The sequence below is a fragment of the Ursus americanus genome, chromosome 20, assembly GCF_024610735.1.
Source record: "Ursus americanus isolate L20-20 chromosome 20, mUrsAme1.1.p, whole genome shotgun sequence".
In the NCBI taxonomy this organism is placed as follows: Eukaryota; Metazoa; Chordata; class Mammalia; order Carnivora; family Ursidae; genus Ursus; species Ursus americanus.
In genome coordinates, this window is record NC_142146.1 from 37,690,873 (window position 1) to 37,702,901 (window position 12,029).

The 12,029-nt window shown below is 45.7% G+C and overlaps 1 protein-coding gene across 2 annotated transcripts in view; it reads left to right on the top strand.

Annotated features, from left to right (window-relative positions):
- The window catches only part of RASA2 (RAS p21 protein activator 2), a 117,845-nt gene extending 114,652 nt beyond the window's left edge, over positions 1 to 3,193 (top strand). For both annotated transcript variants that reach the window (XM_045791896.2, XM_045791897.2), the window contains exon 24: positions 108 to 3,193. In XM_045791896.2, the coding sequence (XP_045647852.1) occupies positions 108 to 138 (31 nt within the window). In that variant the 3' untranslated portion in view covers positions 139 to 3,193. The remainder of the gene's footprint in view (positions 1 to 107) is intronic.
- Positions 3,194 to 12,029: the final 8,836 nt, after the last annotated feature.

The following is a 12,029-nucleotide window of genomic DNA, read 5'->3' on the forward strand; positions in this document are numbered from 1 at the left end:
AGATTATCAAGGGAAAATTACAAATAGTTAATGGATACTATGAGATAATTTGTCACTTTTTAAAATGTTATATATTCTGACTTTTGACAAACGGTTTTATTTTCTAGGGAAAATCCAATTGTAGGAAAAGCATCTTAGAGTATGACCAACGGATTCAGAAGAACTGGAAAATATTATTTTTGTTGGAATTTTTCAAATCATTGTTTATTTTGTTCCTGGTATTTAAGAATGAACATTGGCTTCGGTGTCACCTATATTCACATTGTATTTAATATTTAATAATTGAAAGTAACTGGGAATCCTGCTATTGATGCATTACTAGAGAATTTGAAATTCAAGATTCCCTTCGTATCTTCTATGCCAAAAGCCATGTGTCTGCAACTTCTTTTTAATAGAAAGAATCTTCGTAAAGAAGCTTTATAACAAAAGGAGAACTCCTCCATAGCAAGAAACCATCTCTTCTTGTAACACTCCATGTTCTGTGGACTTTTCACTACCATTAGTGCCTGCTCTATACTGCCAATGTCGTGTTTTACTAGAAAATCCAATCCATGACAATTCAGAGCTTTCCATTTAGTTCATCTATACCCTCCCTCTTCAAAAAGGAAAAAAAGAGAGAGATTTTCCTTTTGTCTGTTAGTCAGTACAGATTATGGTAGGGACTTTCAAAAACTGCCAGAGCATCCTTGAAAGTTGGTAGATCCTTTTGCCTATTTAAAGATGTAAACAGAACTCAAGACAGGAGGAATCAGGGAACATGTACTGTTGTTTGCATCTTGTTTACATTTGGGATGAGTGATGGCAGACGGAATACAATGAGACCACTAAATTTTTTTTCAATATTTTAAATATCAGGTACTCGTTTTCTTGATTTGAAAGTTCGAGTTAACACAACTTACAAGAACATCTCTTCTGAAAAAGAAGAGACAGTAGTCAGTGAAAGAAAGTGTTAGGAAAATCACTTGACTTCCCCTGTTATTCCATGTTACTATAAGGGCCACCATAAGGACGCCCTCCTCCTAGTGTGAGGGTGAGAGCTAACTCGAGAACAGTCACTTGGCGCACTTTAATAATCCGGGCTGCCCCGGATTATACTGTAGATACTCTGTGGTATCTCATCTTTATGATCAGTTGAATGATCAGTGTTTAAGTCTAGAGATAGTGCTTTCCTGAAAATGTTTGTATTTCATTGCTGTTTTTCTTATTGCCTGCTTGCCAAATGGAGTTTGGGCAAGCAACTGTTTGAATCCTCTTTTTCCCTAATAATTTACTTTTATCCTAAAAACCATAATTGTAAATAGCAGTCGAAGCAAGTTGCCTCCTTGAAGTTAAGAGAGATACACATTGCTTCATCAGTATTAAAAACCATGGTACTCTTATTTTGTCTTTTAAAATTATAACATTTTCTAAATGTGGTACTTTGAACCTTGTAGTATTTACATATTTCTGTTTAAAACTGTGACTTATTAATGTAAGTCTAGCTAGTAGTGCTTTTTTTGTTTTCTGAGCATAAGCTGTATATCAGGATACACTTTGCCAATTATTTTATTGGTGAGTAATTGTTTTTAAATTATATTTGTTAATAGGGAATTTTTTTAAAGATCATTGGCACACAATCAAAGTTGTCCCATAACTGATTATAACTGAGCAATGTATTTCTCTGAATGACTTGTGAAAATCAATTGGTTTTAAGAATCAGTCCTAGTCTCTATGGTAGGTTTATTCCTATCCCACTTTAAACACAAGTTTGAAAGACTCCTTTAAATTTTATGAGCTTGTGTATTCCGTAAATTACACTGATTTACAAATACGAAAGAATTTAACCATTTAATAAATTTTTCATTGCTGAATTTCTTTCAGATTGAAATTTCCTTTTAAGAGTCTCTGAAAAGGACATGTGAGCATTGCCAAGTACCACTTGTTATTCTTTAGTGGCTGTTTTAAGACCTCTGTTCTTTTTCAAGGCAAAAGAAATATTTTTTAAGTATTTCTAATACCAAATTCCCAATCATGATTGCTTCTAAAAATCATGGCATTGTCAAAGGGACCAAAGCTGTGTCAATACATAACTCAGAATTTGAACAGAAAAGTTCAGTCATATTACTTATTTTCTTCACATGACACTTTTAAACAACCTTTTTGACTGGAATTAACCAGCTTGGCACAGCCAAAAAGAAGTAATGTGAAATTAAATTAATTTTCTTTGAAAGTCTACTGAAATAAGAGACCATGTTGGTAGGACTCAAAGATAACCTAGGTACTTGCTTCCAAGGGCTTCATTCCTCTGCTGTTACCTATGGGTACTTTGATTTTTGCTACCAGATCTGCTTTCTCTGCCTTTTCCACACTTGAAAAAAAACATGGCAGCTCACTTCACCCTAAAAACCTGAAAACGCCTAGAAGGAGAGAAAAGGATGATTTGGAGAAACTCTTGCCATAAATGCCAGTTCTGGTTTTTAGTTTAGCCATTTCCAGCAGTTGCAGTTGTGGTGATCTGTTCTTGTTATTGTTTGTTGTGGGTTTTTTTAGTTTGGTTTTTTAATATTCACTTAATAAGAGGATAGCAATAGCAAAGTTTTTTACCCCCAGGAATATAATTTATCAAATTGAATGATTTTATTTGCCAAAGAAATATGTTTATAATGTCACGGGTAATGGTTAAATGTCAAATCTAGATTTTCCTTATTATTAAAAAAAAAAGTGATGAATGATGTGGCTTTTATTTGTTTCTGAAGCCTAATTTCATTCATTTATCAGAAAAGCTCATTCATGCCAGGTTTTAGAAAACAGATTTTTTTCCTTTTTTTTTTTTTTTTTAAGTAAAAGCACCTTTAATTTGTTGTAACGGTACATCCTGTAATGACAGTGCTACAAAAAGCCTTTTAGGTGTCCTTACAGTATGCGAAAAATACAGGACTCATTCTAGAGTTAAATAACCTGTCTTGACCAATATTATCTGCTTCCATTTTTATTAACTAAGAAATTAATATGTTGCTAGTAAATATTGGTTTTTACAGTGTCAGTTTGAATATGTAAGTTATCAAAACTTAATGTAGTGAATTTGTGTAACCATGTTGTATTGTTGAGAATGTATTTTTATTTAAATTTTATTTTCTTATCAAGAGTATTATAAAAATTAAAAACTTTTGTAACTGTTGCTTGGAAATAACTCAAATAAATTACAAGAAGCTTGTCTGTTCTCTGCGAGACCTTACTTTCTTACTAATTTAAGAATTCTCTTTTAAAATTATTGTACCTCGCCTATTAGGGAATAGCAAACACAAGAAGTCCTCAGTAACAAGAGCAAAGCAGTCTGTTTTAAAAGGGCTCAGGATTCTTCTCTTGCACTTAACTAGGCTGATTTTTGTTGGACTGTGGTCCTTATCACTCATTTCACTCAACAGACCTGTTTTGAGGACCTCCAGTATGGAGGCAGCAGGTAGGAGCCCTGCATTCCCGATAGCCGTGCATGGCCAGTGTGCAGGAGGGTGTTCCCTTCCTCTCTGGGTGAGTTGTTCACAGCTGACCTTCTCAGCCTATGTTAGACTTTTTGAAGAATCCCATGTTCTACTTTTCTCAAAACAGTTGATATTAGGGCTTCTGGTTACTTGGGTCCTCCACTGACCCTGCCCTGTAGCTTGGCCGTCAGTGCAATCCTTCCGGATGTTAGAATTTGACCATGTTGTGCCATTTTGCTGAGTTGTCTAGAGAATATAAAGTAACGGCACCAAAGACCAGGTTAGTGTGTAACTCATGCCCCCAACGAGAGAAGCCAGAATACGTCCCCATTAGTGCCATAGCAGCCCTCTTAGTATTTCTAAATAAACCTCCGTAAAACTTAGTCCTTGTAACTCCAGAAGAGTTTAAGGTTAATAAAGAGGAAGAAATCAGGTTCTGAATCTAGGGATCCTATTTTTATCGAAATACCAGAATCCTACTCGCACTAGCTCATGTCTTAGAAAAGAACTTGTCAGAAACATTAAAGACTTTGAGTTACATTCTATGATGTAAACAAGCTAGTTCTTTAATGAGAGGGGTGCCATACTTTTCCCTTTCAAAATTGCATGATTCCAAAAGAGGAGACCCCTGAGGCCAAATAAAGTCCCTTTACATGTACACCAGAATAAGAGGCATAGCTAGCCCTGCTCGATTCTGATTGCTGACACTACTACTCCCAAGTCAGTGGCCTTCAGAGAATAACCTTTCTTGGGTAGACATGACATGCTTCAAACTCAACTGACCAATGTTCAGAGACTTTTGGTCTTGATTCTTCATAGGCATACATACCTGAGGTTTGATCTTCTGTAGCCAAAAGTTTCATTCTTTGGCTTGTAATTTTGTCATTTGATTCTGGGTAGAACTGAAGATTGAACCAGCAGGATTTGTTGACAGAGGAAGGGAGAAAGAAAGTCTAGGAAGATCCAGTAGCCTAAGCAACTGGTTATTTACTGAGTTACGAAAGACCGTAAGAGGAGGTTTGTGCTTTTATCTGTGTCCATGGAAATGATTCCTAGAAAAGATTCACTTAAATCAGTAAGTACCAGCATATATTGAATCTAGTTTTATACAGTTATATCTTTCTCAGTAGATTGTAAATTATTCTGAGGGTGAAGAGGGACTTACTGTACTCCACAGCCCCTCACCCTTAGATGAGGAGATTGAATGCACATTCCATGAATGACATACGGTGGCTAATGATGGAGCAGCAATGGCCTTAATTGGAAATTGTGATTCAGCCCGAAACTACCTTTATGATCTCGGTCAGATAACCTCTTCAGGTTTGGTTCCCCTATACATGTAAAATTTTTAAGTTTTTCTCTTCAAGAACAAGGTGTTGGGCCCTTGCTATGCACTAAGCACTCTGCTAAACCCAGAAGCTCTGAGATGATGCCTTCAAGTTGTTGGTGGTCAAGCTAGGGATCGGACCAGAGGGACCTGAGAATCCTACAAGTTCCATACCCAGACATCCCCAAGGGTCCCTCCCATTAGCCCCTCCCAACAGTTTGTGTAGATAATTGGATTCCTTCAGTGGATCTTTCCTGACAAAATGTGCCTTGCTCTCCCCCAGGGCTCCAGGACTATGGACCAATCTAGCAGCATTAACAGACCCTGTAAGACTGTATTATAATCCTCTTCCTGTCGTCCCTGGAGGAATTAATAGAGTCCCAGTCGTTAATGAAGTCACTGATTTACAAATGAAACAGCCTGGTGTAGGAAAAGAGCCCAGCACCCAATTCTACTCAAACGTTGAATCAATTAAACAAAGAGGCCGTTAGACTGAGGTGGCTCTAATACCATGGCTGCCTATGTAAGCAAACCAAAATCTAAGCCTATAAATGCCTCAAGGTTACAAATCAAAACCTAAGGACAGCCATGACAGCCGCTAGGCTTTAAGCTGTAGCCAGTAAATAATTTCCTTTCTTCACTTGGGCATCTTCTATCTCGCCGCAGACTCCGGCTTGCAGAGAGCTCCTAGCCACTTCCAGCTTGGCGCTGCCTGATTGGAATCGATTTTTTTTTTTTAAGATTTTATTTATTCATTCGACAGAGAGAGACAGCCAGCGAGAGAGGGAACACAGGCAGGGGGAGTGGGAGAGGAAGAAGCAGGCTCATAGCGGAGGAGCCTGATGTGGGGCTCGATCCCGTAACGCCGGGATCACGCCCTGAGCCGAAGGCAGACGCTTAACCGCTGTGCCACCCAGGCGCCCCTGGAATCGATTTTTGCTCAAATAAACTTAAAATTTTTCGTATGCTGCAGTTTATCTTTTAACAATTTGTAGACAAAAAGCAGCCTTCAAAGAGCAAAGCTGGCACTGACTCGTGACGGCCATTTTTATTTGGATTCAAATAAGGAGCCAAGGTGCATTTCGGCTGATAATCAGCCCTTCCAGTGACCAGAGAAGATGAGGCACAGATCCAGCGTTCTCCCCTCTGGCTGGATTTCTGTCTTACAGTAAGTCCCTCCCCTGCCCCAACATTATTTATAAGGAATGTGGAGGAAGTTAAAACCTGTAGCCATTAATAATGTAATGATCATGTTGGAATTCAATTGGCACATTTTGCTGGTGGTTTAAAAGGCAATAGCTAGGGGTGCATGGGTGGCTCAGTTGGTTAAGCATATGACTCTTAATCTCAGCTCAGGCCCTGATCTCAGGGTGGTGAGTTCAAATTCCACATTGGGCTCCACACCCAGTGTGGAGCCTACTTAAAAAAAAAATAAAAGCTAAAACTAAAAGTGCTAAATTTCAAAATGATTTGTAGCAAGAAAATGAAGTAAATCATTCACTATTGCAATTAAAGGCCCTGTGGAAATTTTCATTTTAACATTTTAATTTGACATTAATATTTTATTTTACTTAAATGCTTATGGAAATAAAAAGACTTGCTCAGTTTAAGAGAGGGACACGGGGGGGGGGCGCCTGGGTGGCACAGCGGTTAAGCGTTTGCCTTCGGCTCAGGGCATGATCCCGGCGTTACGGGATCGAGCCCCACATCAGGCTCCTCCACTATGAGCCTGCTTCTTCCTCTCCCACTCCCCCTGCTTGTGTTCCCTCTCTCGCCGGCTGTCTCTATCTCTGTCAAATAAATAAATAAAATCTTTAAAAAAAAAAAAAAGAGAGGGACACAGGGGTCCCTGGGTCCCTGGGTGGCTCCGTTGGTTAAGTGTCTGCCTTTGGCTCAGGTCATGCTCTCAGCGTCTTGGGATTGAACCTCACATCGCGCTCCTCAGTGAGGAGCCTGCTTTTCTCCCTCTGCCCTCCCCCCCACCTTGTGCTCTCTCTCAAATAAATAAAATCTTTAAAAAAGAGAGAGAGATGGAAATGCATAAATTAACCACTGTTTGAAAGTATTTTATCTACATATTAAGAAATATATGAAAACCTTTACAAACAGGCCACGAAAATGCAACATGGAAGTAAGCCACTTACCCTTCGTGTCCTAAATAGCAGTAACTAGAAGTGCCAAAATTCAGTTAACTTCTGTGGTTTCAGCCATCCTTGCAAATGTGGGGCTGGATTCAAATTTCCAATTACAGTTCAAGGGGTGTTTTCTCAAACCCAGACCAAATTTTCTTGCGATTTCCAGCAATTCCAGTTCAACCAGCCCCATGGGGTGGCGAGAAAGGGCAAAAGTTTGTCCTTTAGTCTTCTCTTGCCTGGAATCCTTCAGTTGTCATTGTAAGGAGACAGAATGGACTTGGGGAGGGGCCTCCCTGTGCAGGTACCTGGAAGAGCCACAGAGAAACCGTCAGCAGAGCAAAGGTGACTGTCGGGCTCTGTGCTGGTTGGACTGGCCTTAACTGGGATATCCGGAGCTGTGCGGGCCTCCGGCAGGAGGGCTGAGGCTTGCCAGCGGGGCTTCAGCAACGGGAGAGAGCTCCACATACCTGGGGAAGAGCAGTGGGAGCTGCTGGGCCTGGGGAACAGATAGCCAAAGGGCTCCCCGAAGAAGACAGGTCAGACCCCTGAGCCAGGCCCTGGTGGGCAGAACCACGTGGAGGGGAAGGCGTACTGGCTGAGACAGTGGCCCCTTGCCAAGAAGAAATTTCTTAAGGTGCTGAATCAAAAACTCTCATGCAGGCCCTGCCTGCCTCTCAGGCTCTTCCTCTTTCCTCCCATCAACCCTCTGACCCTAGACTCTGCCTCTTTCAGGCAGTTTCACTTGCTTCCAAAACAATCCTGAATTGGGGTAGGAAAAGCTGTAGAAATTCCCACCACAGCATGGCTTCCAGTGTGGATGCCTTGTTGGCCGGCAGGGTGGGGAGGAGCTGCCAGATTTAGAAAATAAAATGTAACTGGTCAGACAGGATCGAGGCACTGGTGTCATGACTCCTCTTGTGCTGGTGGGGGTGGGGGGGGGCTGTGGTGTCTGCAGCTGCAGGATCTCAGGCAAGACAGTGGAATTCTTTATTGACGTTGGTCTACACACCCCCACCTAGACACCCCAAGCAGCCTGCCATTGCTGCCTTCTGCAGTCTCTATGGCCAGGTGCCCAGAAGCCTCCACCTTGTCCCCAGACTCCTTGGTGACTGGCTCCCTAGCTGGGGGTGGACGACTGAACGTCAGCTTGAGACTTTGGCCCAGTCCATACCTTCCTACAGCCTAGGATGGGGTTGTGCTGGGGACTCCAGACCCCACCAACATCAGCACTATTTTCCCAGGCTCTGAGCACCATATGGAACACGCCATGGTTGGCAGCTCCTGTCGGCCCTTACAGCTGTGGGTAGACAAGTGTGTGACCAGCCCCCACCAGGATCTACAGTACAATGTCCTCAAGCATTGTCGGTGCCTGGGGCATGTCAAGGACACCCTTCCCACTTCCTGCCCCGAGATGTCCCCAAGAGATCAAAGCTCTCCTTCCAGGCCTTCAGATTTACTGATACTCCTAATGGCGCCTATGTTCACCCCCAGCTGCTTGTCTGGGATCCAAAGGTACCATCTGATTGATGCTACCCGGAGGTCTGTCCCTTCCACGGGGGTGCAAACCGCCAACAGGTGGGAACTTCTGGGAGATACTTCCTTGAGCTCTTTGTGCGACTGTTATGAGGTGACTTGCCTGGCCTCCTGGATGTCCCACAGAAGAGCCCTGGCAACCTCTGGAGTGCCCCTGAGGAGGCTTCCAACCAGGTGACAGAAGACAGGTTGCCTTGTCCTGAGTTGAGTCAGGCCTCTGACACCAGGAAGCCTCCCCAGCTCACTGCCGCTGATGACGGGACCTCAGCTCAGGGTGGTGTCGCTGTCTACCCTGGGCATGGGCTCCTGCGTCTTCATCCTCTGCCGCTGACTCAGGACACAGAGCCTGCAGCACATCCAGCTGCAGGCCCGGGGAGCAGGACCAGAGTTTTCCAATAAAGAGATGTGTACAAAAAATAGGAGAAAAGATGGGACACCCAAGTAATTTCAGATTTCAAGGGAACAACAAGTAAGTTTATAGTGTAAGCATGCTCCAGGCAGATTCCTGCGCTTTACCTGGTAACCCTACTTTTTCCATAAGCAGAGGACAGTCCCATCGGGAAAAGCGCTCTCCCCAGCCAGCACGTGGCTGGAGGGTTCGGAAGGATGGAAGATGGAAGGCGCCCGCCAGGGAGGTGTCCTGTGAGCTATAACCAGCAGCATCTTCACCGCGCACTTTTGAGGGGCTTATCTTCAAAGTCTCAGGAAAGTCCTTAGTCTGAGGATGGCTCAAGATACCAGGCAGGCCAGGGCAGGCCCCCACCTCCCTTCCGAGCCTTCCCCTGCCCACCAGTCCCTCCTTCCCCCCACCAGCTCCCTTCCTCCTGGCCGAGGCTCAGCAAGGACTTTGCATCCGTCAGTGCAATCCAGGTCTTCCTCCTCAGATGAAGGGACGTGGGGAATCCAGGCTGCACGGACTATCTCAGAGCCGGGAAGCTGCAGCCAGGTGTCCCGACTCCATTCCCTGCCATCACGTCCCCTTAAGTGGAGTCCCCTGTGGACACCGGTGGACACTACTTCCTCTGTAAATTGGAGACAAAGGCCCCTGCTTCCCTCATGGGGTTGTGTGCGGTCAAAAGTGTGTGGGCAATAGTAAAGATCAGCACCTGCAGGGGTGGTTACTGTTCTCTGGGTCCCTAAATCTACGTCTGTCAAGCGGCCACCTTCTCTCGCTTTCTGCCCTCTCCCATTCGGAACGTAATGGGTAAGGAACGGGTGCATCGTGAGGCACCAGCTTGGCTGAGGGTGGGGCTCCAGGACCCCTTTAAATTCCTTTAACAGAAAAGACGACCTGCATGGGGTTCGCCAGCATTAGCCCCACCTCCGAGAAGGAGAATGGCCCCCTGCCTTCCTTCCAGGCCAAGGTCCCTCGCGGTTTGAATTGTCTCACATTCTAACCATTATCTTTTCAGGGCATCTTCTACACTTTTTCACATCCCCATGTCATCTGAACTTTCATGACCCGGGGGGAGAGTCCAGGCCACCCTTCTAGCCTCACCTGGCTCTGCCTCAGTGCGTACTACCCCCTCCCCCCCGCAGCGTATAGCCCAAGCTCCAGATTGCCAACCCGAGGGCCACATTCTGGTGCTAGACAGGAGGCTCAAAGTGGACCACCGTTCTGGAAGTGGGAACAAGGATGGGAGGGCACTGATATGCATTTTATCTTATTGATATGCATATCTTACATAATCCTCATAACAAACCCGACACCAAGGGAGAATGTGCTGCCCAGAGAGGCAAAGTGATTGTCCCACTTGTCTGACCAGCAGGAGGAAGCCAGTGCAAGGCTTAAAAGAACTTGAAAGCGGGGGCACCTGGGAGGCTCAGTCAGTTGAGCATCCAACTCCTGGTTTCAGCTCAGGTCATGATCTCATGGTCCTGGGCTCGAGCCACGCATCTCCCAGAATCTGCTCCAGATACTCTCTCCCTCTCTCTCTCTCTCCCTCCTGCCCGCCCCCTGCTCCCATGTAGGTGCTCTCTCTCTATAGTAAGCCCCAGCTCCCACCCTGAAGCAAGGCGCAGAGTCAAAGGGTGAGCCAGGCTCACTGACCGGCCTCCAGATGGGAGGGGCCCCAAGTGGGCATCAAGGACCAAGAACTGGGAAGCTGGATGCAAAAACAGGAAGTGGCAAGGATAGGCCCCTGGGGTGGTCTGACACCAGACAATCCAGGAGCGTGCTCCTCTGAAGCCCGGAAGGGCCCATGTGTGGGGGTGGGGAGGGGAGTGTGGAGGATAGCCACAGTCAGGAAGGCCTATTAGATGTCAGTGGCCAGGGACCGGGGCTAGAACCCAGAGAAACAGGTGGGCCAACGTGGCAGCACCAGGGCCTAGAGCCCTTAGGTCGGCCCTGCGAGTGACCTGGGAGCTGCACTATGCCTCATTTGCTAGGCCCAGACACAGGGCATTGTGCTGGAATGCAGCCCAAGTCACCACTGCCCTCAAACTGGGAAGCCACCTCCCCCTTTATTTCCCCACACTCTCTGCTCTGCTGCTCAGGGTGGCTGCCTGGCAGACTGCTTGCCCCCCATTCCAGGCCCAAGTCTCAGGCTCACGAGGTTCCCCCAACATGACACTGGTTCCCAATGACCGCTTTCCTCCAGGCCTGTGGACACCCTCTCAGGCAACCAAGATGGACTAGGCTCCCAGACTCAGGCCTCAGGCTCCCTCATCTCTCTGACTCAGTCCCAGGGTCTGAGCTCAGACACCCTGAACTTCAGACAGCCATGGAGAATCCAGGATAAATCTCTCCAAACAGAATCATCTCCATGGAGTGACCAAATCTGGGTACCTTCCAGAAGGTTGTCAGCTACCAGGCAGACTCTTGACCCCTTGAGAGAATTCCCCTTTCTCCAGGCCTGGGAACCAGCAAAGTGGACTTTCTTATCCCTCCCAGCTTATCCCCCCTATTTAAGCCTGAACCCCCTGGGGGGGGTCTCCTGTCAGGCTGCTGCAAGTCAGTTCCCCAGCTGTGAATTAACATTTTAGGGAGTTTGGGGAGAAAGAGAAGCATTAGACTAGTGGTTCTCAAAGTGAGGTCCCAGGAACACCAGCAGGACCGGGAGACTTGACAGAAACACAAATGCTTAGGCCCCGCCCTGACCGAGTCACAGCTCTGAGGTCCTCTGGTGTCCGGTCGGCGTGCCCTCCAGGGGATTCTGACAGCTCTCACGCTGGAGAGCCCCTGCTTCAGCCCCGGGTGAGTGGGTCTGCAAAGGTCCGGTGCCACAGGGGGGTGTTCCGCCTGACACTGCTGAAGAGGGGAAACTCGCCTCCATGTCTAGGAGCAAAGGCAATTCTTGGAAGCCCCAGGTCATCCCCCGAAGCCCTTCGAACCTACCCTAGGTGTTGACACTGGGGGAAAAGCCCAGAGCTGCACAAAGTGGCGCAGGGCCATCTAAGATAAAAAATTAAAGTTCCCCAAATATTATCATTGGGAGTACTTAGGAAGGCTCCACTGTGGTGTCTTTTACACAAATATTGTGAGTCACAATAACTGTGTTTATCTTCTCTTTCCTTCAGCAAATAAGGACACAGCTGTGGGGGTGCTGAGATTTATTTATTTTTGGATGAGCATGG